This window comes from Lytechinus pictus, chromosome 5, assembly GCF_037042905.1.
Source record: "Lytechinus pictus isolate F3 Inbred chromosome 5, Lp3.0, whole genome shotgun sequence".
Classification (NCBI taxonomy): Eukaryota; Metazoa; Echinodermata; class Echinoidea; order Temnopleuroida; family Toxopneustidae; genus Lytechinus; species Lytechinus pictus.
The window spans coordinates 34,383,716-34,411,566 of NC_087249.1; the positions used below are offsets into that span (position 1 = coordinate 34,383,716).

The 27,851-nt window shown below is 35.8% G+C and overlaps 1 protein-coding gene across 1 annotated transcript; it reads left to right on the plus strand.

Annotated features, from left to right (window-relative positions):
- On the plus strand, positions 1-27,594 carry LOC129262043 (extracellular matrix protein 3-like). The gene is made up of 19 exons (XM_064099472.1): positions 1-64; positions 2,796-2,945; positions 6,378-6,587; positions 8,430-8,627; positions 9,087-9,251; positions 9,758-9,940; positions 16,039-16,172; positions 18,318-18,470; positions 18,988-19,164; positions 19,339-19,594; positions 19,884-20,218; positions 20,526-20,727; positions 21,180-21,284; positions 21,481-21,608; positions 21,992-22,126; positions 22,529-22,655; positions 23,125-23,312; positions 23,693-23,839; positions 24,293-27,594. The coding sequence occupies exons 1-19, from the start codon at positions 1-3 to the stop codon at positions 24,713-24,715; spliced, it is 3,480 nt and encodes a 1,159-aa protein (XP_063955542.1). The 3' UTR covers positions 24,716-27,594.
- Positions 27,595-27,851: the final 257 nt, after the last annotated feature.

Below are 27,851 nucleotides of genomic sequence, written 5' to 3' on the forward strand. Positions count from 1 at the left end.
ATGTTAAAGCTAGTATTAGATTTGAAAGAGGAAGGGGGAGTAGACGTAGGGGGGTTTGGTGGAGGCAAACTCCTGATATTATCCTGAAATTAGACATTTCCTAAATGAGCTTCGTAAAAACATTGGGTAAATTAATCCAATAGCTGAGTCAGGTGATAACTGCTTCTATCGGTCTAATTCTGAGCCAATGTGGATGTATACATTCACAATATTGGTAAACACATTTAAATTATCACCTCGAAACACCTTGGTGTTCAATTATGCAATGTTGTTAGTTTATTCTTATGGCCAATGTACAAGCTATTCTGAATTGTAAATAATAAGCTAAAGATTGAAGAAATTGTTGCCTATTAGAAATAAGCAAACCATTGACAGTATAATCATCAAGTCCATGAACACAAAGGTAAACAATTAGCGTAATAGTCATATGTTTTATATCAATGTCATCTTGAAAATGTTCAGAAGATAGTCATTCAATTGATAAACAGATGTTTTGAATTGTAACGGCAGAATTTATCTTTACAGAGGCTAAGTGTACACATGAATATTGTAGAGCAGATATATAAAAAGGGGATATACTTCAGTCATCACATTTTCAATAACATGATGTTCATTGAAACTGGAGGACAAACACATTCATACTCATAGATATCAATAGTATCTAAACCACAATTTCTTTGGTATCAACTTTAAGATTAGTTTGTTCAGTTTATTTGCAATAATTACAAACTTGTATGTCATCCGAGTCTTGCGTTGGACAATTATGACATGATAACTGTTAAATTGAATGTCTATGGTTGATTAATCAAAACCCTACACCAACACCCCCTACCTAGACAAGTATTTATTTGACACCTAGAAAATAATTATGATCAATGAAGTTATTATTTATTCACTTGGTATTAAAGCCCCAAATTTGCATTTACACTCTCTTCCCATTGACAAATTAAAGCTGAGAAAAAAAGGGATCTATTTATAATGAAGTTGTGCTAAAAATGGCTTGCTTTTCCAATTTGAAGATTGAAATTGATCCCAGACTAAATAATGGCCTCTTGGCGAGTTGAATACTCCTAAAATCTACAACTGTTGGCAATTATTTACTTATGGTTTGTTAATTTTTCTAACTGAACTGAAGCCTGTATAAGTATAAAGAGGTGATTTGCGAAGCTCTTTTTCTTTCAAATCAAAAGGAAGACCCACCAATAATGATTCCTTTCTTTGCCCCATAGGATTTGTTTATATCTAAGGGATGATAATAATTAGTAGTCCCCTGGCTATGATTTTGTGTAAGTCAATTTAGAAACACAAAAGCAAAAGCAGAAAATCAGTGTTGATTCAAATTGGCAACCCTTCAAATGTTGAGTGTGATTAATCAGCCAATTAAGTATTTTAAGGGGAAGCCATTTTGTGGAAATGAGATAGGGGGGGGGGCTCTATGTGATTTTTTAAGAGCACATGTTGGGTCTTTTAGAAGGCGTATATCCATTGGAAAATGGGAAGAAAACGTTTTTTTTTTACAATTTAGAAAATATTTTGGTAATTTCTATATTGGATTGCTTGTTTGTAAGTTACCCAGAATAAATACAACACCAAATCCGGAAATGTCTATGCCATGTCAACAACTTAAATCCAAATATTTTTTTTTCTTGCCACCTTACTGCACACATAAACAGATCAGTCCAAATCATTATAAATACAAGTACAACAATAAAATAAATTCAATAAAATATTGTTAATAGAAAAAGCAGCAATACACTTGTTGCTCTTTTTATGACACTGTTGACGTAAGATATTATCATGAATATTGGTTCCTCCGTTGTCTTTTGTCGTTTCAATCAACTTCTCAACCTTTAAAATCTTTTCAAATCCAAACCATGTCAAATTTGGGATCACCTACACTTTGATGAGCACCTATGCACTTGTAAGTTCTTAATCTCTGAAAATGGTGTGTTGACATAAAGGTGCAATTGAAGCCTTGGTCCGACATATGCCTTTATATGTTGTCCTTTCAATCAAAATCTCACTGAGAGAGGTCAGTATTGGGTCAGTAAATCTTTGGAATTGATGTAAGAATAATAGTTGAGTGAGATTAGATAGCATACCAGTGAATGGATCGCATCATTGGTGCATGTCGTCCCTCTACAGGAGCCACTGAAGAGAAACCATTAGCACAAAAAAGGTGGCCTTCTGGCCCAAATTTTGAAATAATGTTAGAGTGAAGTCACTTACAGTTCATCTGAATATTTTATGTTATTCTGATGAAAAGAGGAAGTTAGAAGGATAAGAAGAATGGGGTGCAATGCATGGTTTCTGGTTTAATGAATTGGAATGGTCTCTCCCATCGATGATAAATTTACCCCAAAGCCCATAATTTTATTCCTCATTTGATGACATAGAATGCATAAGATAGATTGAAGCTTCAAAAAAGTTTTTTGAACATGTATTCTCAAAATGAAAGCAACTGTTATATAACAAATCTTTCTTATAGTAATATATAATTATACGTACACGCTCTTTTAAAAGAAAGGTTCAAATATGATTAAATCCTTCTCTATTTTTTTCTCCAAGAGTAATATATGTTAATAGTCTATATCATCTATATAGAGTTTACATGATTAGAATAGTTTGTTTCAGTTTTTTTTATTATGTTAACATTACAATCACATTTTCTGATATCAAGAGATTCAGATAAAAACATACATGTATTCACATATATTGTCTAGTACAAAATAGAGTAAATGCTTAAAGGTGCAAGCAAAAAGTTCTAATGGAATCATGTTTTTCTTTCATTTTAGTTCCATCATTCTACTTTGGTGAGCCAGAATACAAGGTTGATGAGAATTCTCCGTTCATTGAGGTCACCGTCTTCAGGACAGGAACCGATGTATCCAAGATGGCCTCCATCACTGTCCGATCCCGTGCCTCCAACCCTGTCTCTGCTGTTGGTGAGTATCCATTGGTTAACCTTTCATAAAACCATTGCTTTTTAGTTATCCATTATGGTATAAGACATGAAAATGGTATGTTGCAACCATTTCACTTAAAAAGTTTAAGTTTTGGATGTGAAGTCACGACAGTCACTTGGATACAATGATATAAAAAATCTGCCTACCTGCAAATGTTTTCATAAAGATGTTTATTTAAATAATGTTAACATACTGATGATAATGAAATAGTCCTATGGTTTCAGAGTATTCTATTTTAGAGTCCTTAGGAGTGGTATATATTTTGACATTCTGAAACCTCAGGAGGAATAAAAGCCTGTTATTCATAGACTATAGAGGGCTTCCTTTTCATTTGAAATGCATCCTGGGAAAAAAATGTTGATATCATTATAATTCCATTACCTGCTTGAGAGCCCATTCCCTAACCCCTTTTCCCATGGGTCATTTTGAAGGATGTAACTTTGGAAAGAAGCATTGAAATGAGATCTAACTTAATGACTTAAATACAGAAAGCCATATTATAGTTTTCAGTTGATAGCAACGCAAACTAATGAGATTGTTTGTTAACTTATAACGCATCTGCTGGATCATGAAAAATGTACCTTTTTGTGTCCTGTTTATTTGCTTTATTGATCATTGGAACTTTTGAATTGCACTTTCCATATTAAACACATAAAGAATGAGCATTTGTAGGGGTTTCAAGATAAGGGTAAATATCACTTCTGAAAAATAGTGAACAGCGTGAGTGGCAAGAATACAAAATGCACATTATTTCTCCTTTTGCATGATACCAATTGATAAAGTAAGAGTGCAAGTCTTATTGTTATCACACGATTTCAGACACTGCATAGCATCTTCAAAATACTTGCTAAAGTAACAACAGTAGCCCAAAATCCACCAAAGACGAAATCTTTTTGGCTTGAGAGATCTTGGCTTCAAGATCACTTTGAATCAGGGTTGATCTGAAAGTGATTTCCTGCCTAGATTTAAAGGGATTCCCATCACATTATATCATCAAAGAGGGATGTCCAGATCACTATTTCCTTCAATTTTCAATTTTATTCCAAGATGGACATGGTTAGATTGAGGACAAATGATGCACTGGGGCGCATTTAAAAAAGCTATTTGTCAGTGAGTTTTGCTCACAGCTGTTAGAAGCTCCCGAGATTGTAACCTCTGATTGGTTAAAATCAATTTTTTTTAAATGCTCCCATTGCCCTGGTTCTACTCCATTATAAATTTCAAGTGTAGGTATATTGATTGGATGACATGATACATGGACAGTTGTTTGCTGAATCTAAATTTCTTGAATTAAAGTTTGATTCTTTCTTTCCCAAATTGATGAACAAAATATTATCCTAAATTATAGAACCATATATTGTATTCTTGGTCAAATGGGAAATTACTTCATTTATAATTCATAATGTTTATAGGAAAAAAAATAATTATAGTGATAATGATAAATACAGACCAATACTCAACAGAATGGTAGAATATGACCTTCAAGATTCCTGGGATGACTTGATATAATTTTGTTCATTTCATATGAAATTATTTTCAAGAATGAAGGCATCACTTCCTTTATCATGTTATCCCTTGCCAATAGCCTTCACAACTCAGATATACTGATAAGACCTGACAGTTCAGTTCCTTAGTACTAGGGTCTTGAGAGACCAGGGCCCCCTCCCATCCACTTTCTGGATTTGGAGTATTTATACTGCTTCATCATAAGATATCTGACTTATGCAGAAGCTTGCATATGTCTAGACATTACTGAATATAAATGACAAAATAATATATTTGCCAATTTCATTCATATGGGAATGATATGAGTTCCCTGTTTTATATAATGACAATTTATATGTTAAGGTTATGAAGTTTACAATATTTCGCATCTCTTTTGATATTATTCTCCTAAAAAACTTTCCTATTGTATGATAAACCTTACCAACTCATTTTTTATTTTAATTTCCTGCTTCATGGAAAGAAAATTGGTAAAAATACTAATTAATATGCCAGTCTCTCTTTTTATTTCATTGGTATTGTGCTCTACCAGTTATTTAGTATGCCATTGATGCTCTTAGTTCTTTGGGGCTTATGCATGAATATGTTGCATGTAGTTTTATCCCTGATTTTTTGGTTCATTTCACTTTCATATTGTCTTTCATTTTGCCCACTTTCGTCACTATTATTGTTTTGTTATTATATATTTTTATAAGTGTTGTTTTTGTTGCAATAATATTGTAAAAAACTTTTTTTTTGCTCATTTTGTCATATAGATATGGATTTAAGAAAAACTTTCAAGCACAAGGCATATTATAAGCTTTAAAAATGGAAGAGGGGGGTGATCATCAAATCATTCCTTGGGATATAATGGCTTAATGCCATATGACATTTTGTCATTATGTGGTTTCACACACCTGGGACCTTTGTTATCATACTCATTATTACTAACAAGTTGTAATAATTGATTTGATCCATGGAAACAAACATGCGATTGCCCGGAAGCAAATTTGTGGTATCAAGAATCATATGCCAGATGTTACATGCTCTCAAATAGTAAAATCACCCTGGTCCCTGGTACATGATATTGATGTAGCTTTGAAATAATAAAGATGTGTAATGCATTCTTAATTAAGGAAACATGTCTAGCAAACCTTCATCCTGATGTCTAATCCAAGAAAATCATATTTTTTTACAACATACCTGGGAGTGTGTCATGTAGGATTAAGCAACACCTGTTCTCCTTACCTCTACTTGACATTTTCCCAAGGTGTTAAAAGGTATTATGTCATCTTTTAAGAGCCACATGGGAGTTTAATCTGTAGGCCTACAATTTGAATCATATTCAGTACTAGTAGGCCTACTACTGTATTGTACAAAGTTTGATACCACCATGCAATTTGAATTTATTTTGGGGGATTTTTTTTGTTCTTATTGAATTTGGCCTTCATTTTATATTTTGCAAAGAAAGTCTTTTAGACATTTTATGTTGTTAATTACAAGGAATCCCCCCTCAGTGACTGTCTATTTATTTTGCTTTGCATCCGTTGTTTGTGTGTCAAAATGTTTGGTTGTGAAAGATTTGGAACATGAAACAGGACAGTTGTTAGACAGGCAGCTGATGTTCCTTCATTTAATTTCCTTTTGTTTTCCAATGAGATTCATGCATGCTTTATATGTTCTACTGTTGCAATTTTGTCAACAGTGTATCATGTGTTAGATTTTGTCAGAATATGGTAAATTAGATTCATGAATAATAACTTTGCAAGGAATGTATTCTTTATAATTTCAATTTTCACTTGTGTTTTGAAGTCTATGTATGATTGTGTTGGTCATATCTATTCAGTTGTAATCCAATGAATAAACGAGATAAAATTAATTGTTTATCTTCAGACAAATGATAACATTTATTTTATTTCTTCGTTTCAGCTGGTGAAGACTATGCTGGTATCAGCCGCAACCTGGACTTTGCTCCAGGAGTCAACCAACAGACTGTCAAGGTCTACATCATCGATGACCGTGGTCAGCCCCGTCTTGAAGGACCAGAGACCTTTGAGCTTGTCCTCAACATGCCAATGAATGGTGTCCTTGGAGCCCCATCAAAGACAGTCATCACCATCAATGATACCATCTCTGATTGTAAGTGAAAAGGAATGGGAAGGGGTCACAGAAGAAAGGCCGAAATAAGGAATAGATAAGAAAGAGTCATTATGGTTAACCAGTTATGGCACAGGACGGTTTATCGGTTGAAATAGTTGTCCATTTGGGGGAGTTGGAGAGAAGTTATGAGATGGTGAAATTTACTTGTTGTTCTTTCAGTTTGCTTCATGTGTTATCAAAGTATTCATCCTAATTAATGAAGAAAGTGACATTGAGTTTTCCTGATCAGTCCCTTAAAGTACTTGCCTTGCTTCTGAGGAAAACAAATATCACTTGTCCAGCCAAGATACCTGTATTCCAGCATGCTACTTGATCAAAACAGTCCCACGTTTTATCAGATTGAAAGTGTAGTTGCAAACATATGAATACCTGCCAGAAATGATCAAACACATCCAAGTTATTCAAATACTGGCAACTGCCCTTTCCTACCCTTCCTACCCCCAATATTTGTCTATATTAGATTATGTAATTGCACATATCTGAAAGGCCAGGTGCAATAATGGCGGAGAATCAAGAAAGACAAATTTGTCTGAACTCTTGAGAATATGTCTTAAGGCATGAAACAAAGACAGGCGTCTCATCTTAAGTAATGTCAGAAATATGAGGTGTAATACAGGAAATGTTTATTACACCACATGTTTCTTTTGGATGTGCATTAGATGGGGGGGGGGGGGGGGTGAATGCCACTGTTTTCAGGTACTTATGATGATTCATGATTAAGACATAACCACTTGTTGACAGTAACATCTAGATGATATCTTCAAAGAATTTCAGAGGTCTACATTTTTTTTTGAAAACCAATATGGGCAGAGAGGATCCAATAGCTCATCTTTATCTCAATTTCTTACTCTAACAATTCCCCAGCCCACACGCTATCTCATATCATGTAATTGCAGTCCCCGAAACAACCCTCAGAGACGGAGAGTTCATACAAGAAATTAACCTCAACCACCTAGAATTTTGAGTGGGAGGGGGGTAAACAAGACAGGAGATAATTGGTGGAGAAATTTGAAACAGCTCCAAATTTCCGTCAAAAACATGAAGCAGTCACCTTCTTCCTTCGCAGCCAAACAGTACTTTATTGGGAACAAATGTGTGACACCTATCATATCGTCTTGAGGGTTAGAATAAGATTTTAACATGAGATGGATAAAGATCTTGACAATGACATGGAACCAGCTTGCTTGATTCTGGTGAAATCCTCACAATCCGTTAGGGCATACAGTATTTGAAGAACTATGAAGTCAGAGAGCAGTTGGTATGTCACAGACATGTTTTGATATACAGGATTTCCTTCAAATTGCAGGTGCAACTAATTTAGTTACTTTCTGTTTTGAAGTGGAATTTGGGGTAAAATGAGGGAAATATTGGGTAGGAGAGGGTTACAAAGGATATTTTTAGGGGTGTCTAGTTGTGTTTGCATTTAGATTATACATATCAATCAAGCAAACATAATAAAGGCATGTAGATAAATAAATCAGAGTTTGAGTGTAGTTTATTAATCAAATATGATAGGTTTGTAGGCTATTTTTGTCAGGTTGCAATCAAATAGTTTTTCATTGTGGTGGATATAGACAATTTTAATTTCAACTCATTGCAAAGAGAAGAAAAGTGGTTTCTGTATCATGCAAGCCTTGGGATATTTGAGATGATTATAAAGAAAATACATAAGGTTTTTACTTCCATTAATTTTAGTGTTGATTTGCTACCCAATTGAATAAAATTCCTGGTAGTAAAAACTTTGCAGACTCTTACAGATCCTAATAATGTATTTGTGAATTCTTTTTCAAATCCATGATTTTCCTTTCTCTCCAATTCCAGTGCCTAAGGTTGAATTCAGACACCCAACTTACGAAGTCAACGAGAATGACATCAGAATCACTGCTGAGGTTGTCCGCTCTGGAGATCTGTCTATCGAGAGCTCTGTCCGCTGCTACACCCGGCAAGGATCCGCTCAGGTTATGATGGATTACGATGAGAGACCAAACACTGAGGCTTCCATCATCACCTTCTTGCCTGGTGAGTAGAATGATTCAGGGTTCAAACCTCCTCTAGGAAAGGTTTATGTAGACACAATGGAAGGACATTGTTTGTTCATCATATTGATTGATTTTCTTACAAAAGATGTTTTGAAAAGTCATGAAACGTGCTATTATAAAGACTTAGATCGAGGTTAAAACTTTGATGGACCAATTTTATTTCTAGAGCAGCTTAATAGAAAGTTGTAACAATTCTTGTAAACGTTGAAGTGGTTTTAGTATGAACATCCAATGTCTTTGAAATAGCACATTTGGTGGAGATGGTAAACTTTTGATGACTAGTACTTCTCTTATAATCATCATCTTTTGAAAAATCTATTGAATGGTTCTCATCTAGGTTCAGTGAAGCACGAAAACCAATACACTTTAATCATACCAGATGGAATTTTCTTCTTAACCCATCTAATCATTATCCCCTTCATCTATTTCTCACTCTCAGGTGAAAGGAGCAAGACCTGCACAGTTCTACTGATGGATGACAATGTCTTTGAGCCTGATGAAGCCTTCCGTCTTGTTCTTGGATCTCCACGTACCGCTTCAGGTGTCCCTGCTGTCGTTGGTGAACAGAATGTAACAGTTGTTACCGTCCACGATGTTGGAGATGGTATGTATATCTAAATAATGGAATGAATATTATATTGAAAACCTAGCTGAATTATGTAAAGTTTATATTGATAGTTTTAACCTCTTTTCAAACCCCTCTCTGTGAATAAAGCTGTCATATCAAGTGTTAGTAGAATTAAAAAAAGAAATAAAGCCACTTGCTATTTTCTGTTACAGCAAAATTAACACTATCATGTAGTTCTAATCATTATTTTTTCTCTGCTAATAATGTATGGATTAGTGTGAAAAACAGATCTTTTAATAATGATTTTATGCACATTTATTGAAAATTTGATTAGTGAGTAGTGACGGGGTATGTTTTAAAATGATATAGATAAACTGAATATTACATTGGTTTGAATTACAATTAGGGAAGCTATCGATCTTGATATTCCCTTCTTAAATGCACTTCAATGCGACAAGATATTAGAAGGGAGATGAATTTGAAAGTAGTGTTTTCCAACTCATACATTTCCATTATTCTCTCCCTTATCCCAATACACACAGCTCCAATCATTAAGTTCCCTGAGACCAAGTTCAGCATTGATGAACCCACCGATCTAGACTCTGTTGTTACCGTCTCCATCCCTGTCATCCGTATGGGAGACAACACTCAGACCTCCATCGTCCGTGTATTCACCAAGGATGGTTCAGCCAGGAGTGGTATGGACTACAACCCTCTCTCGCAAGGTAAGAACTCCAGCATTTTGGCTGAATTTCTTTTTGTCAGGAGGTTGCTACATATCCGTCTCCCATCTATTTTTTCTTTATCTCGCTGTCTTTCATTCCGAATCGCCCTCTTATCATCTTTCCTTCATTATCTATATCTTCTCCCTCAGTTTCTATGTGTTCCCATCTCTCTTTTACTTCCTCTCTCTTCATCCACCTTGTCTTTCCCTAGTCTTTGATCTTTCTATCTTCATAACTCATCTTGCATATTTCTCCCCCCTATCTACCTCCCATCTTTCATTGCCTATCTCCCTTAACCCTCATTTTCTATTATAATCCATCCCAATTTCTTTACCACAGTCCACCAACCCTTCATCAACCAGACATTGAATTCCCTTGCATTAAGATAAACAATGTATCTAAGTACCAATCTCTTAAAAAACAGTCACTCCTGTACTGCAGGGCCAACTTTAGAAGTTCATGTCAGAGTCATTCATAGTCCCTGGAGCTCTTCATGTTTACCCCCCTACCACCCATCTCCCTTTACCCCTGACAGCTCCAAATCAATCATCCAGGAACAGTTTGTTATCACCATCCAACCATTACTCATAATCCAAAACAATTTCAATGTTTAAAGCTGAGCTGTTGTCTTTTGAAGAAGGGAGTTGGGTCACATAGGTTTGTAATGTAAATATCCCCCTGATTGCATTCTTCGTACATGTAAGATATCTTAACCCCTGAATTCCCTTTCCTCATCCTCCATATGGTACTCGGTAAATCAAATTGCTCATAATAGTACATTTCAGGAACATGTTAACTGCCCATTTAATTGGAGCTCTTGAATGTGATACTGTTCCTCACTTAGCAGATTAGCTCTCATTTATTGAGTGATTTGTGTACTACAAATGTTTGTCATGTTTCATTTACTTATCAATAGTTAATTCTCAATCTCATTTACAAAATAATTGGTCCTGTTGTTTGAAATGGATGAACTTCTGGCAATGAGTTAGTAATTTACTTGAGCATCATAAACAGTCTGTTAATGAATATGAACATTTACCGTTGAACCTTACCCCCCCCATCTTTACTTTCATGCCAAACATATACCTTTCTCGCTCTCAACATTATGTGTTATTTCCCATGATTCACCTTTCTTGTTCAAACCATATTTTCTGCCTTACTAACAACTAAGTGAGAGTCAAATAAATCCATGTACGAGGTCATGCATCTTTTCTATGCCCGAGTTGGCATTTATGTATACCCAGTACTAAGAAATGTAGACAAGAGATAAATTTAACCGTTTCCTGTATGAGGGGATGGCAGGAAAATGCTAGGAGGCCTTTGTCACGCAAGTTCTTGTGAAGTATTGTTATTGTTGTCTAAATGATGGTGGTGGGGAGGAAAAGGGATTTATGGTGATCAAAGAAGAAACTCGGAGGGAAAAGAAGATGAAATATACACAAAAATGTAATTTTGTGGGGTTTACTGCATAGATAGTATGAAAAAATAAGAGAGAGATAGTAGAATTGTGAGAGATGAAAGAGTGAATGGGTAAATAAAAAGGAGAGGGGGGGGGGGGGGTGTGGGGGATAGTCTAATGGGACAGGCTGACAGATGGGAGAGATTACTCACATGAAAAAAAATCAGATAAAGTCTATCTCTTTTGCAAAATCTATATGATCTTCACTATAATAGGCCCTACATGCAGTCATGAAATTTGGAACATTGATTTATAATTGAAGTAAAAGATCCCCTAGTTGGGGCAAAAAGTAAAGGGGTAAAACGTGAATTTTAATGGATAAATGATCCACATTAGGGTGTAACCTGCGAGGGATTGGCTTTTAGAATGAGTAACCAGGCCAAGGAAGGTGTGGCAAATTGGCAACCTTAAGTATTCTTGGATGTGGTAAATTGTTTGGGCTGTATGAATATCTTAATTAAGTCCCATATCAAAATCTGTGTTATTTTCTTGTATATTTAAACGAAAGTAATTTAACACGAAGATACTTGCTCTTGGTTCTTGGTAGATAGAAACTAATTCCCCTCAGTAGGAATTTACTTTTGTAAATATATTATTAAATGTCAGACAAAAATACAAGATATCCTTTTTCTAGATGGTTTCTGTAATTTCACTTTGGGATCATGCATGCCTAAAGACACAAGATGCATAAAACAATGATAAATGAAATGTCAAATGTTTTGAAAAGATTGTAGTGTTCATTTCAGCATGACCTTTAACCCAGACAGAATACACTGGATAGTAGAAAAATGACTGTGACCCGAATTTTACTATTTGAGCCAATAAAGCATACAAATTCTAATTGCATTCAATCTGTCAGTAGTCCCACCCCCTGATTCTTGTGTGGTGTCTGTCCATGAAATCTCTGAATATAAATCTCTCAACAGCATAATTGTGGAAATATGAAGAGAAGTATGAAAAAGAATCACCCCTGTTAGCTCGAAACAGCATTTATATCCTCACCCTGCTCATGAATCTCCCTAAACCAGTAATATTACCTCCCCTTTACACTCAGTGCCACTGTTCAGAATATGACCTGTAAATCAAGAGGTCATAAGGTCGTGACCTCTACACTGGAGGTCGGATGGTTTGAAATCTTAAGATGAGAAAGCTCGGAGAGTATCTTGCATATATCTGTCATAATGCAATAATCATTGAGATTTTTGAGTGAGGGACTTGAATTTGATGAGTGAGCTAAAGAATGTTATAATGGATATTCTCAGGACCAAAGGTCAAGGGTCAAATTTGAAGAGGTTTTATGGTGGGATAGCTCTGTAGCAACGTTTTGATGGTTTAGTCTTTTTAAACCTCAGAGACACCTGAACCTACCCGCATGCAAAAATTCCACAATAACTCATTGATGAAAACAAATTGCGTTGTTTAAGAGACTGTTTCACAAGAAGTTTTACAGTTTTATTAAAATAGATTTTCCTCATATTTTCATACCAAATTCTCCTATTATTAAATATTTTTTCCCATTAGCAATAACCAGAATACCTTGAAATAGTTTTGGGGACAAGTAAATAGGGGAAATCATGGAAAGTACTTTAATAATGATTTGGAAGAGTAATGTCAGACTTATTTCCAGTTTTGAAACCATGTTAGCTAAATTGCAGAGGTGTACATAGAGTTCATCTATCACTAAATGGTATATCTCATGTCATATCACTTCCTTTTGCCAAGTTTGACTTCAAAATATTTTCCATTCCAAATATCCAGATCTATTTTTTGCGATCATTACTCTGAAAATCAGATTAGATTTCCACTAATAGAATCAATTTTGATAATTTTGATCCTTTCATATATTCCCTGTTCTCCTTTGTTGAATGAAAGTTTCCTGCCCCGTGAAATTGAGCATGGCGTAGGGCAAAGTTAAAGTTGGGATAACGCAATCCATCGTCATGGGGGAGGGGAACGGAAAAACAGACGTTGGTTGACGATAAAATCATTGCCACAGCCAGAGTGGTTTGAGTGGAGTATGCACGTTGCTCCTCACAAATTGATCAAATCACAATGGCAATCTCTGAATCAGTGGAGTTATGAGTTTTTATAACTTCCATCAACAGATGCATAGTGGGACCTCGTCATGCTAATTTGGTATTGAGTACACCAGGGCAAGGAAAAGCAATTTAGAGTGCAGTTTTTGTGGCGAGTTGCTAGTATTTTCGACACAGGCAATGGAATTTCAAGAGCACTCCATGTTATAATTGACTGTACTCTTTTACCAAGTCAATTACTTTAATTAACCACAACCACTATTGAGGGGGAAATGTGGAAAGAGTCATAATACATGTAGCTTGTGGGGACATTTACGTGATCATGACTACTAAATATCTAAAGAAAAAAAAGGGGAAACTTTTTAAAACTACATTTTAAATAAAAATAAGGGTAGTATTTTGTAATGGAGATTGTTGCATTTGAAGGAAGTTGTAAAGGAAAATGGGAGTTATCTTCATTTTTATCTTAAAGACAAATCGTGTTGCTGGGAAGATTTGGGATGAGAATACAGGATTGCAAAATAGTTGGTTTGAGGAAGGTGTCAGGTAACATCTGAACATAAGTTCCTCAACACTTTCTTGTGAAACTGAAACTGATGAGCCAATCCGAGCTTGTTATCCATTTGATAGGATAATGAATCCAATAAATTTTATACTGCTTTCAGAAAGAATTTTTTTAGGAAATGAGGGATGAAAATCTAAGCTTCAGAATGACCATTCCCATAAGTGTGTGGGTAGGAGAGAGGGCTATGGAGGAAGGATGGGGAGGGGTGGAAAGAAAGAAGGGCTGTAAAGAAGAAAGAATGGGCATGGATAAGAAAAAGTCCAAAGGGACCGAGGGCAGAAGACAAATATTGAAAGATAATTTGATACTCATGAAAATAAGCAATTGGTGCATTCATTTAAAATTATAAACAGAGATAGGGAGAGATGAAGAGAAAAGGAGGAGAGAGAGGAGAAAAGGAGGAGAGAGGAGAAAAGGAGTGGGGTTGAAGGGGTAGAGCAAGAATATAGTGGGGAACCTTTCTGTCTGTATGCATTTCACTCCCAAATATCAGCTATCAGATGACCTTCCAAGAAGCTTTACCCTCCCCTCACTTCCTACAATCCTTTCCTTTCTATCATGAGATTATCTTCATTAATATCAGGTCCCCATATCCTCTTATCATCATATTTCATCCATGATACGCCATTCAAACTTCAAAACCGAGTACGCATAGTTTACATGAGTAATGCCAGGCTGGCCAATCAGTGATAGCAAGTGGTGTAACTTGTCACCCTCAATGGCAACTAGTGAGTAGAAGATGCAGAACAGGGGAGAGATAAATGCAGTCATGTGACCGCAAGAACGTATCAAGGTCATTACTGAATCACAGAAGGCTTGACTGTCACTCAGACATGTGTATGTGGTATATCACATGTTATATCATTTAGCAAGTTGAAAAAAAATAGGGCTATTGATTTTATGTTCTTGAAAAATATCATTGAAGTCGGACAAAAATAGAGGATGTTGATTATATCTTATGATTCAAGGGAAATGAAATGTACAGTTTTGAAGTGAGTGAGCTTTTGTGCAAGAATGGGGGGTCAATGCAAGAAAAAAAAAAATATTGTTCATAAGCAGAACTTTTATCAAAGGTGTGATAAATATGAGCCTGGATTGATTGGTTTTCTTCACTGTTGGAGACATTCACTTCACACTTAGTAAAAATCAAAGATAAATATATAGACCCTCACAGGAGACATTCCTCTCCCATAAACAACAGCTTCATAAACACAATTCCCTATCATCCAGACAAGGGGGTAAAAAGATATCAAGAGGAAAATATCTGAATTATATAAATGATGAAAATGCCCATTTCTCCTCCCTCTTTTGTTTCGTAGTGTGCGCTGTAGGGCAATGAAACAAGTGAAATCCTGGGTTTATGGCAAACACTACTTAAGAGCTTACGTAAAGAGAGAGCTTTCATCGTAGTGTCAGTAGATGGGTTGAAAGTCTTAAGTTGACCCATGGTTAATCCTGGCTTACATCTCTTCCTGGTTTTGGGAGTACTGCATTTTCTTAGGCAAAGGATTGACTCTTGCCTTCCCTCTAGCTGTAGGGACAGGATCAACCAACTTCCTTCATTCACAGGAGGAGGAAAGGAGGGGGATGTTAGCTGAATTTGAGAGAGGGACGGGAGGGGGATTATGGTTTGACTTGTAGCAAAGACGCCCTCCTTTTGGATGACCACATATGAAGGCTGTGTATTACTGTGCAATTGAAGTGTAGTCTCAAGTGTATTCTTCTGTCTTTGAAAATGCCTTCTTTCTGGGTCTGCTATCCATATCCTTTAACATATGTTTATATTCTTGTGAAGATGAAATGGATATTTAATAAAGCTTAAAAGAAGATGTCAGAATTGAAAGATATTGAATCTGAAAAGTGGATTAAAGGAACTTCAATAATTTTAGTTTTTTTGCTTGAAGCTTTTTTTGTGTCAACATATCAAATAGATTGAAAACCTGAACTGTAACTTTAATGAAAAAAAATCTTAACATTGGTGTATCACTACCTGTAGTATAATTACCAATTCTTTTCTGTTGTTATCCTTTTTTTACAGTGCTTGAGTTTGGATTCAATGTCACCGAGCGTGTTGTTGAGATTGAGATCCTCCCAGATGAAGATAGGAATGAGATGAGAGAGGCTTTCACCCTTCACATCACCAACGATCAAATGATGATTGCTGACGTACAGGTTGGTATCTCTCAAGAGGTTGAGGGTTCAAGACTTGGGTTGTATTGCATGGCTTACTTTTTTCAGAAAGAAGGCTATAAAGTGCTGCACTGGGCGTGTACAAGTCGATTATCAGTGAAAACGTGGGTGAAAATGTTGTATCCATGTTGGGTATCTTATTTTCTGGTTAGGGTATTGGATGCGAGTTTTATTTTTCTGTTTACATTGCATTGACATAAATGCATCAGAAATAGCTTCAGATACTTGGATTAAGGTAAGAAAAGTCTGTTGTACCCGTTCATTGTATAATGTGATCGGTAAAAAGTAGGGTTGGGTAAGCAAGCCCTTCGCTCTAGCTTGCACAGTATCACCTTGACCAATAAAAGCAAAGAAAAAAAATCTACTCTCTCAACAGATCAACATAATTATCATTTAGCCTAGTATAGCATTACTCCCCAACTTCAAACATCATTCATAAAGGATCTTAGTTTTCTGGGTTGATTTCAGAAAAGGAAGTGATTTGGATGTCTTTTGGTAATATTATCTGGATGTTAACATGAAAGGAAAGATGAACCTTCCCCTGTGATCTCCTAAATGACCCCAGGAGAAGTGGAAAGACGGTTCTGGTTACGTTATTGCGCATCCCATCGCAACCCAGAATGGCATTGGAAAGGTTGCTTGTGGCTCATCAGAATCAGTCTATGATGTATTCTTCTTGTTTAGGGAGTTGAGAAAGATGAATACTGGGGCCCGGCTAAAGGCTGGAGCTTGTGTTTGATAACATTGAATCGCATGCTTTTATTTGGGTAGGGGGGTGCAAGCAAATGTAGAAAAACATTTCCTGCTATTCTGAAAGAGCAAGCCTGTCCTGTACATTTGTATTTTTATTATTGTAAACAAGGGACCTGTTGCTTAAAACTTTTGCCATAAAAAAACTCTGGCAAAAAAATTGCTTGAGAGTTTCTTTTATGCAACAGGCCCAAGGATTATGATGTCACGAAAACTGGAGTAAATTGTGGGTCTTTGATAAATTCAAGTAAGTGTATTGAATGTAAATCCAATACAATTTCTTTAGAATTATCTACATCAAGGACATACATATGTTATGCTTGTAATATCAGATGTTGAAGGGTAGGAGACATGTAATTCAGTTGGTTTATAAAAAGGCTCTTAAGAGTTCAGACAATAATACAATTGGTCGATATGATTCAGTAGTTCTGTGGGTTAGTCACCTATTACGACCATTATAATACATTAAATACTGCTTTCCTGACTTATTCAGTCTATATCTGATTCTATTTGGTTTTAAACAAGAGATCCACATCCGATAAATCTTATAAATGGGTTTTTATGGATAGGTTTATCAGCTTAATTTAAATGCTTTGAGATAATCCCCACTTACTTTAATTCTTTGTTCTATGATCTTGCCTATGCAAAGCTTAGTCAGGCTACATCCTTGAAAAGCTAGTAGGCATGGTAAAGGTGGAAGAGATTGAATCTGGCTTCCAACTTTCTTGACAGCAAAACAAATGATGAATTCCCACCCTTGATTGGGATTTGGAAGATGCATTAATGCAGATGATCCCATTTCCCTCGTTTCTTTTTTTTTCTTATCGTCTTGTGTTTATAGATGAATTCTTGGTTATTGGAACTATTGATGAAGGGATATGAATTTGTATCCTCTCAAGAAAATTAGGGTCATTGTTTAAATCTCCTAAAAAGTTTTTTTTTAGTTCTTTTATGTTTGTGAGAAGAATAAGTAAAGAGTTTGATCCTTTGAATAAAATCATGATGGTATTGATCCATGACATAAAGATTCTAAGCCTGATGAAAGACAAATATTGTGAAGCCAAGTGAAACATGTATATCCCCTTAATAACTTAGGTATAAAAGACAAGAAAAATCAGTTGGAATGCTCCATTTCTTATGACAGTGTAGGTTGATCTCAAATACAAGAATTACAGAATGTGTATCCAAATAGATATAGGTTGCATTGAGCTATAACTCTATCTGAAATTATCTTTGTATTTTACTTTTTAAAACCCATAGTTTACCTCTGTTCCTATAATAGACTCATTTTTACCACATGACCAATAAAAGCATGGGAATATATTAAACGATTGATTAAAATAAATTAAATTCCTTCTTTCTTTTTTTTCCCCCCAGATGAACCATGCCATCATCTACATTGAGCAAGAAGGCCAGGCCTCCGGAGTCACCTTCCCATCCCAGCCTGTGGTTGTCTCCCTCCTTGATTACGATGATATCCCCAATGCCAGGACCTACCCACCAAGAGGTTACCCACTCATCTGTGTGTCTGTAAGTAGTCTTAAGAACTCCTGCTTGGAATATTTTTTTCTGGTTTATACTTAATCATGTTAGATAGAATACCCCTTGGAGAGTACATTTCATATTCTAAGGTGGTACAATTACTGTGTATTCTTAAACAATTAGCTCTTTTGTAATAATTGTAGCACGTACAACATGAGTCGGGATATCATTATAAATGAAAGATGATTATATTCTTCCAAAATTTTTGTGGTTGTATACACTGATGTCAATACCTGTGATACAAAATATGAAATACAAATGAATATTGGGTCTATCTGGAGCCATCTTTATATAGAAGACTCTGTTACAGATTTGACAGACGTGGCAGTTATTCTTTTGGCCAAATTCCCCTAACCAATGGCACTGACTGTAACTGCATTTTCATCTTTTTGTGGGTTGTTATACAAAGCATTTTATATGAATTCTGTCCATTTGATATTCTTTGAAATGTTATTCCAATCATTCGTTCTAATGACCTTCTTTATTTTTATCATTCCTTACACAGCCTTGCAACCCCAAATACCCTGACTTTGCTACCACTGGTCCCATCTGTGACTCTGAGGGTCTTAACGACACTGTTACCCAGTTCAGATGGATGGTATCTGCACCCACTTCAGAGTCTGGTGTGACCTCTCCTCTCAGGCAAGCTGATAGTGATACCTTCTTCAGCTCCACTAAGAGTGTAAGTAAACTATTCCATTTCATCTAATTAACCCATTGACTACTGAAATCTGTAATTCCCATTGACTTTCTTCAGGAACCACATGTTGTCTTAAAAAGTATCTGATTCATCCTGTTGGAAACAAATATCGGCCACTTTATTTTCTCTGACCCATTCTCATCATCCCTCTTGCAGATCACCCTTGACAGTGTCTACTTCGGACCTGGCTCTCGTGTTCAGTGTGTTGCCCGTGCCGTCGGATCAGAAGGTGATGCCGGCCGTGAACACCCAAGTAATGCCATTGTTATCAGCACCACAGATGGAATGTGTATGCCACGAGTTGCCAACGCCATCGGTGCCGAGCCATTCACCGCCAGGATGCGCTACACCGGACCTGCTGACCCTGACTACCCCAACAAAGTTCGTCTGACTGTCACCATGCCTCATGTCGGTTAGTGTTTCTGTTGATGCCTTTCTCTTTTTGATTCCTGCTTTGACTTCCAAATTCACAAATAATGTATTTCTTTGATTATAAGGACAGACAGACTTAAAAGGAAATATTAGATGTTCAGGCCAATTGTATAGACATATAAATGAATGCTCTTTAAAATCAAAGGTATCAAATCAGATTCAAATCACTGAGTTGTTTCTCTTGAGAGAACCTTACATGGAGCAATTACAGGATATTTAGTATGTTACAAACCAAATCTAATCCTTCAACTGTCATCTTCTGTTTCTAGATGGTATGCTTCCAGTCATCTCCACCCGTCAGCTATCTAACTTTGAGCTTGCCCTCAGCAAGGATGGCTACCGTGTAGGAACCCACCGTTGCTCCAATCTTCTGGACTACAATGAAATCCCAACAGACTATGGCTTCATCACTGAGGAGACCAAGAACCCCAATGTCGTTGGAGACACCTATGCTTACCAATACTCCCCAGAGATCCGTGGAGAAGAGACCCTTCGATTCTACCGTAACTTGAACCTTGAGGCTTGTCTTTGGGAGTTCAATGCTTACTATGATATGTCAGAGCTTCTGGATGAGTGCGGTGGTTTGGTTGGAACTGATGGACAGGTAGGTGATGTTTAGGCAGTAGCCTAACATTCGACATAAAATATACTTTATACGGCTGTTCCAAGATAAAGGTGTGATATGACTGATAAAAGGAGCAAAGAATATAAAAGCTTACAATTTATACCTCTGGAATAAGTTTCAGTAATGAACATATTGCTTCAAATATTTGATGCTGAGAATTTAAATCTTTTTAATTATCAGTAAAAATCTATTTCTGCTCTAAATGTTTTTTTTAAACATAAGTATTAAATTCTCATAAGTGTAGAAACTAAAACTAAATGACTAAAACATTCTTCTGCTTCCACAGGTTCTAGATCTTGTTCAGTCCTACGTGAGCATGAGGATCCCACTCTTCGTCTCTTTCGTCTTCCACTCACCTGTTGCTACTGGAGGCTGGAAGCACTTTGACCAACAGTCTACCCTGCAGCTTACCTTTGTCTACGACACCTCTATCCTCTGGCAGAACGGAATTGGATCTCAGGTCACAACTGGAACTCAGTCACTCCAAGGTATGCTAGGCAGAAACCATTTGATTCATCAGTTTATCAATCTATATTTGGGTTTTGCTATTTGTCTCAGAATTAAAAGAATTTGATTTTGTTTTGTTTTTATTTGTTGATGTTTTTTTATTCAATTAGCTTTGATTTAATAAAAAATCTTCTAGTGATGAGATTCTATCCACAAATGTCAATTCAAGAAATTGTTGTTCTTTTTCATATCCCACTGCTGCCACCAAAAAAGCTTGAATTTCAGCTTCTTCGATTATAATTGGTTTACTCACAAATTCCCTTTTCCCATAATCATTGGACTTTATTGATTGGATTGATTTGTTTTATTCATATTCCACATTCACAAAGATGCAATGACAATACTCTCCCTTTTACTTTCATATTTGTTCTTATTCTCTGTTTCTGGTTAAATATCTGATGTGCAAAAAATGTATTTTTTTTTTCTTGCATAGGAAACCTGTACCCAACCAGCATGAGGATTGATGAGGATGGCCGGCTTGTTGTCAACTTCAGGACTGAGGCTCTCTTCAATGGTCTCTTTGTCCAGTCACATGAATGTAAGTCAGCTCTGGAAAATATAGTAGACTACAATTAATTTTGCACCTTGTTTGATGCTTTTGGTAAACTCTTTAAACAGTTTGATTAAGACTGGCATCTTAGTTCAAGTTTTCTTCCACTCATAATGTTAAAAGCCTTGTATTTAGCATGTTAGGTGTAGCAAAGTCTTATTCCATCTCTATTTTCCTTTGACAGCTACCGATGTTGTATCTACTGTGAACTCCATCGATAATCCAGGAATCACCTACTCACTGTCTCTTCTTAGGACTGAACCAACCTATGCTCAGCCCGAACAGCTCTGGCAGTTCGTCTCTGATCTATCTGTAAGTTGTCCAAACTGTTATTGCCAGTTCCTTTTTGTTCTCTCATTGAATATAATTCAAGATGTCAACATCAAGTTGATGTCAGAAATATGATCTTCTATCAAGCTATTATGAAGCTGAGAATTACCCTTGAAACGTTTATGAAGTGATTAGTTGATGTCTAACAAGATAGACCTTCATAACATGAGCTGAAAACTTCTTTTCATTCACAAAGCATATAATAGATTTTGTGTCATGAGGAAATTCTAAGGGTTTTATACATCTTGTATACTTATAAAAGGAAGATCTCGGCTTATTTTGCAACAACAAAGTTTCAAAATCCATTCTCATCTTGCCCCAAGTCATTTTCATTGATCTTAATCATTGTTCTCTCCATCATACAGGTATCAGACTACAGTGGAATGTACACCATCCAGCTGATTCCTTGCACCACTCTACCTAATACCATCTACAGCCAACCACCCGTCTGTAACCCTGAGGATATCATCACCTTCGAGCTCCCCATCAGATTCCAACAGGTTAGTTGATATGCAGAGGACCTTCTCTTTTCCTAGGCCATTGGACATGGGCACCCGGTTGTCCTTGTTTAAGATCTTGTTGGAATGAAGGGACTCGAACCTAAGTTCTTACAAAGGTCAAAGCTGAAATTCTTCAATGAGAATGATGAAATTCAAAAACCTTAAAAATCTTAAAATGATCAACATGTCAAATATTTGGAGTCTGAGAATTTCTGTAAGCCAAGAGTCTGGTACATGAATATTGATAAACTTCTTAGCAACACAGTAGCTGGTACAAATCTACCTTGCTTTGATTAAAGAGCTTAGATGAATGAAGAAGCTAGATATTGTCTTTCTGTAAGTGGCAAATGCCATTGCTGCAGGTTAACCATCTGATAACATGGTTTTACTTGTATTCTTCAGGTCAGTGACCCAGTTCCTGAGGAGTACAGTCTGAACACTGAATTTGTCCTTGTTGGCAAGGAATCCATCTACCTGTCTGACGGTTCAATGGGCTTCGGAGAGGGCAGTGATGTCGCCTACAACCCAGGTAAGAGTAATTACTGGTTCAACTGTTAAATTAAGTCTAGTTCAAGAAGATAATGAGTGTTGCATTCAGCCCTTGGTGATATCCTGTATTTCTGTTATAGGATAATTGCATGAAGCAAAATTGGAACTCCTCAGTTTAGATGCTACATCATGTATTCAGGAAGTTCAATTTTAAGTTGTACCCTGATAGGTGTCTTGACAATACAAGAAATGATCCATTGTATGTAGTATCTAAACCTTTGTACATGACCATTGGAACAGAAATACTGCACTTGTCCATTCCATTGATACAATAAATGGACATATCTGTAAGGTGAGGAACAGCTTATAAACAAACTGGATACAATAGTGCAAGTTGGAAAATGGCAAGATGTCTGCAAAGACAACAGTCATCATTCCTTTCTACATTCAACCAATACTGTACCTTCCAACCAATCTCAAACAATCTTGCCCCTCTCTTGACTTTCCAGGTGACACCATCTTTGGACGTATCCACGTCGACCCTGTCCAAAACCTTGGTGCCGGATTCAACCTTGATATCCAGAAGGTATTCCTGTGTACCGGACGTGATGGTTACATCCCCAAGTACAACCCTGCTGCTAATGAGTATGGATGCGTTGCTGATACACCAAACCTTCTCTATGCTTTCAAGATCTTGGTAAGCCAATAGAACTTTTTGATTTTGTTGTCTTCATTTTGTTGAGGAGTGTTTGCCAATTAGTATATTGTTAAAAGCTAGGGACCGAACTACACAGGATTTTATAAATAGATAAAGAAAGAAATTGAAGCCGTCTTAAGATTTGGATGAATATTACACATACAATCACAAAATGTTCTTGAAATCTGTTTCAATAAAAGGAGAGACAGAAGTGAAGAAATAGTTCTAAACACCTGGACACATGGAGGAAAGCTATCATGTAGAAGTGTTTAGAATTCTAAATAATTATTGTGCATGCCACAAACTGAGAATATTTTAGAAGCTCTCCAGATTAAATATTGTAGTAAACTTGACAATTATTTCAACATTGTTTTTTGCAGGATCGTGGAGCACCAGATACCATTGTGAGAGAGTTCAACGGACTTCCTTTCAACGCTACCCTTGCTATTGATAACGCTGCTGATCTTGAGCTTGTACAGCAGCCAGGTGCTGATGGTTTCAGAATTGCCAGTGATGCTCTCTTTGAGGTCAGTTTTTATCATCACTGTTTTGTTTTTGGTTCTATCACTAAAAAGTTCTTCTGCCATGTCAAGGTCTAGGTCCTGTAGATTTGTGATCTCGAGTTCCTCCCCTATTCATTTGAGTTTGTCCTTCTGGTAAAGATGCTCCCTTTGGTTTTAAAACCTTGAGAAGTGACCTCTGTGTTTTAACAGCTTTACCAAATATCTTCACCTGATGCCATTTCTTCCAAAAGCATTTGTTGATTTTTATAAATGTTCATCAGTATCTTCTGCTCTTTAGTAATATTCCCCACATTCAGATATTCCTTTAGCCCTTTTCTGTGTTTAAATTGCCCTTTGGAATATATGCTGTTCATTTTCACATGATTGAGCTTGTTTTATTGAGAGGTGTATTGTAGAAACGATAAATAACTGGATATCAAAAGTCTAACTCATTTTTTTTTCTTGATTTGACTTCAGGTTGACTATGGCCGTACCTGGTATCTCCACTCCATCTATTCTATGCGCTCATCAGAATCATCCGGCATTGGCAAACGGGAAACTGAGCATCACGCCATCTCCAGCCGACAGAGAAGACAGGCCAATCCTGAGGCTCTGGTCGACCCTGCACAGGGTCAAGGAACCAACATGAAGCGTGTTGCTCTACAGAGTTCACAAGAAGTCGACAACAACCTCGGTGGAACTTATGAGCTAGCACCTAAAGGCACAAATGTGGTTATGATTGCAGTCATTATAGGTGTTATTCTTATTATACTTCTTGTGGCACTTGTAATAGGAGTGGTTGTTAGGCGGCGTCAAGCCAAGCAACAACCTGTTGTAGTGGTTAATGGTAGTGCAAAGGTTGTCTCAAATGTCCATTTTGATGACAATACAGAAGTCTAATGGCTGTAAACCACTTGGATGTAATTATTCCACACAAAAAAAGTAATAAAAAGGAAAAATATTAATGGCAGAAGAAGATTGAAATTTGTAGGGCTTGCAACATTTATTGTCACTTGAGAAAGATCATTTAAGTCATGATTTTTTTTTTATTGTGAAGAAAAACTTTAAAATGCTGCCGGACTTTTGATACAGATAACCAACTTATTCTTCTCTACTATTAGCCATAATCTGTAGCAATTCACTTTTTCTTGTCTCTGCACATTGGGAATGAAAAACTGCCATATGACATATTTTTCCCAGACACGATGTGATGTATGCCCTAGAAGGTTTTTTTGTTTGTAATTTATATATTTGTGTATGCTTTGATCAAATTGTTTTTCTCTAATATATATTTACTTGATGCTATCTTTAGAATGATTACAGAAAAAATACTCTAGGTTCGCCAAGAGGAAGAGGTTGACAAAAAAGTCTTTTATTTTTTTCTCTTTTTTTAAACAAAAAAAGAATTGTGTGTATTTCATAAAGGTGCTCATTTTGTAAAAAGATATTATAGTCTCTAATTGCGAATGAATTTGTAAGAAATAATGAATACTAGGTCATTAACTTGTAGGCTAGTCAACAATTCATATTGTATTGATATTGGTATATGGAACCCTTGCAGTTTTTATACAAAACTCTCTTTCTCCTCCTGGGCAATTCACTACTGTTTTTATCTTATAGTCTCATCTAGTGCAATTTTTTATAGAATAGAATGTGCTTAGCTTTTCTTCTCACATGTTACAATTACACCAACAAAAAAATTAAGTGTATTTTGACAATTAGTTTCTCAACTAACAGGCTATTTTAATCATGTGTAGATATTTAATGTGATATCATGCAAAATCCTATTGAAATTGTCTTCTTTTTAAAATGCAGCACATGTGTACATTTTTATGACAGAAAAAAGGGTTCAGATTTGAGGACACTCGTGTTTTTAATGTTTTTATCAACCAATTTCCCACTTAGATTTGAACACAAAACAAGTAGCATTTGTAGAAAGCAATTTGTATATTATTGTAAATCACTCGCAGTGTACTTAAGCATATAGTAGGCTATCGATAATGTATAGACTTGTTTGCGCAAATTTGGAGCATAAAGTATTTCTTTGATTCAGAATCAATTTAGATCAATTCACTGTATTTTATTGTAGGTAATGTGTATTAACATGAACATTTTTGTAGCATATTCGTTTTTGTATGTAGATTGATATATGCAAAGGCATTTTTTATATATTCTATGCAAGTCTAAACTAAGTAAATATGATGAGTTTGATCTTATTTTTTTTCTGAATTGGTGCTTCCTATTGATTTTAAAACTTCTACTTCTTCTCTCAGAATCCCTATTTATCCTAATATAATAGCCACTGACTTGTAGATAATTCATAACTTATCTTTATGTACCGTTAATGAGCATTTGTAAGTGCCTTATTCCTATTTAACAAAAAAAAAACACCGTTGGTAACAGGGTTGTATTATTTAAAGAATTTGGGTGATCTTAGTGTTTTTTATTTTAATAGAATCTCTCTCAATGTTTATATAGTCCATACATTGTTTAACCATGACACCTTCAGCATTTGTATATCATACTTCCCTTTCATATATTTTTTAAAAGATAATAATAACCCATTGTGGGTTTCATAGTGTTCAGATGGCTGCATCATGCAGCATATTTTCTCTCGTGTGAACCACCTTGCCACTGAAAATGTGTTATTTTGAAGCCACCTATTTCAACGCATTAGTGGATTTAAGGAATGATTGCCACACATTTTTTACTCTTTCATGTGCAAAATGCTGCAGATGTACATTTTAATGATGTACTTAACTCATCCCTCGGTTTGTTTTTTGTTTTATTTCTTATGTAAAATTATTTTTTTACATTGTGTGTGTAACCATTGGCTGTTCTTTGTATGTCTCTTTGTTATAAAATTGTGTTTAATATTTTTCTCTTTGTTATATGTTTGAACGAGAGCTTTTGCCCTGTTCGAGAAATCATGTCTGAAAGTGTCAAATCCTCCTTTAAATGACGGTGATTTTTGTCACATTATCTGCCTGGATTGACCTGTATTGCCCGAGAAATGCAGGATCCGCTGTGAAAATCAATCATTCTGTCTCATTTTTAGAATGAAAGTCACACCTTCAGACATAGTTTTCTTAACCTATTGTGCACAGCTCAATGTAGACAGATTTAATCCAATTAAATGCACTTCAAAAAACTAAAGAAAATAGGACCAGTATAATAAAATCAAGAGCATTATGTAGACAATGAATATGAATTTCTCACAGATAACAATCCTATGTCTAATTTATTTAAAAACCACACACACCTGTCTCAAATGCCTTTATAATATCAGTGTCTTCCAAGCATATCTATACACTATAGATAAGGGTAACCCATACTAGTGTCAAATTTTCTGGCATTTTTCTGTACATTGAACCATTTTTGTTGTTCCCTTTGTTATGAAACTGTAACTTGTATGAATTCATCTTTTTTTTTTACTTTGCACAAGTTAAAACTATGAGAGACTGAGGAACCTTTGTATGATTTATTGATACAGTTTATGATTGTTTTAAATCAAACTTGTGCATAGGCTCGAGGTGGAGGGCTACTATTTTGTATTACCAATATTGTTCAACATGTTAAAACAAGGTATTCTCTCCAAATTTCAAACCATCTTAATCTCTACAAAGAGCATTCATAAACGATTGTCATCCTGTCTCATTGTAATGTAATTGACTCCACCTATTCCAACAGAGTTTGAATAGTTTCTAATATAATACTTTGAATTGAAGATGGTTCTGAAAAATTGTCAATAAAATTGTATCGGCCTGGCGGGGAAAAAATGCTTGTACCGGTTGTATTTTTATGTGGTATAGATTATTTAGTGGCTCGTATTTACACTTTAATGCCCTAGTCCAAACCTTTATTATATGTTGATTTGAATGGGAATGAGAGTAAGAGTAGGGTCAGTGTTGTCTGATCAGTTTGAGGTGAAGAGAGGTGTGCATCAAGGTTCCGTATTGTTATCATTAATATTCACAATTACGATGGATGTGTTACGGAGAGTGCATTAGGTAGTTTGATGAGAGAGATGTTGTAT

Bases quoted from the DNA above. Each gene is read 5' to 3' on its own strand.
- LOC129262043 (XM_064099472.1), top strand. From the start codon at position 1: ATGTTAAAGCTAGTATTAGATTTGAAAGAGGAAGGGGGAGTAGACGTA. The intron at 20,728-21,179 runs GTATGCTAGGCA...TTTCTTGCATAG, and splicing joins TGGAACTCAGTCACTCCAAG to GAAACCTGTACCCAACCAGC. The intron at 21,285-21,480 runs GTAAGTCAGCTC...TTCCTTTGACAG, and splicing joins CTTTGTCCAGTCACATGAAT to CTACCGATGTTGTATCTACT.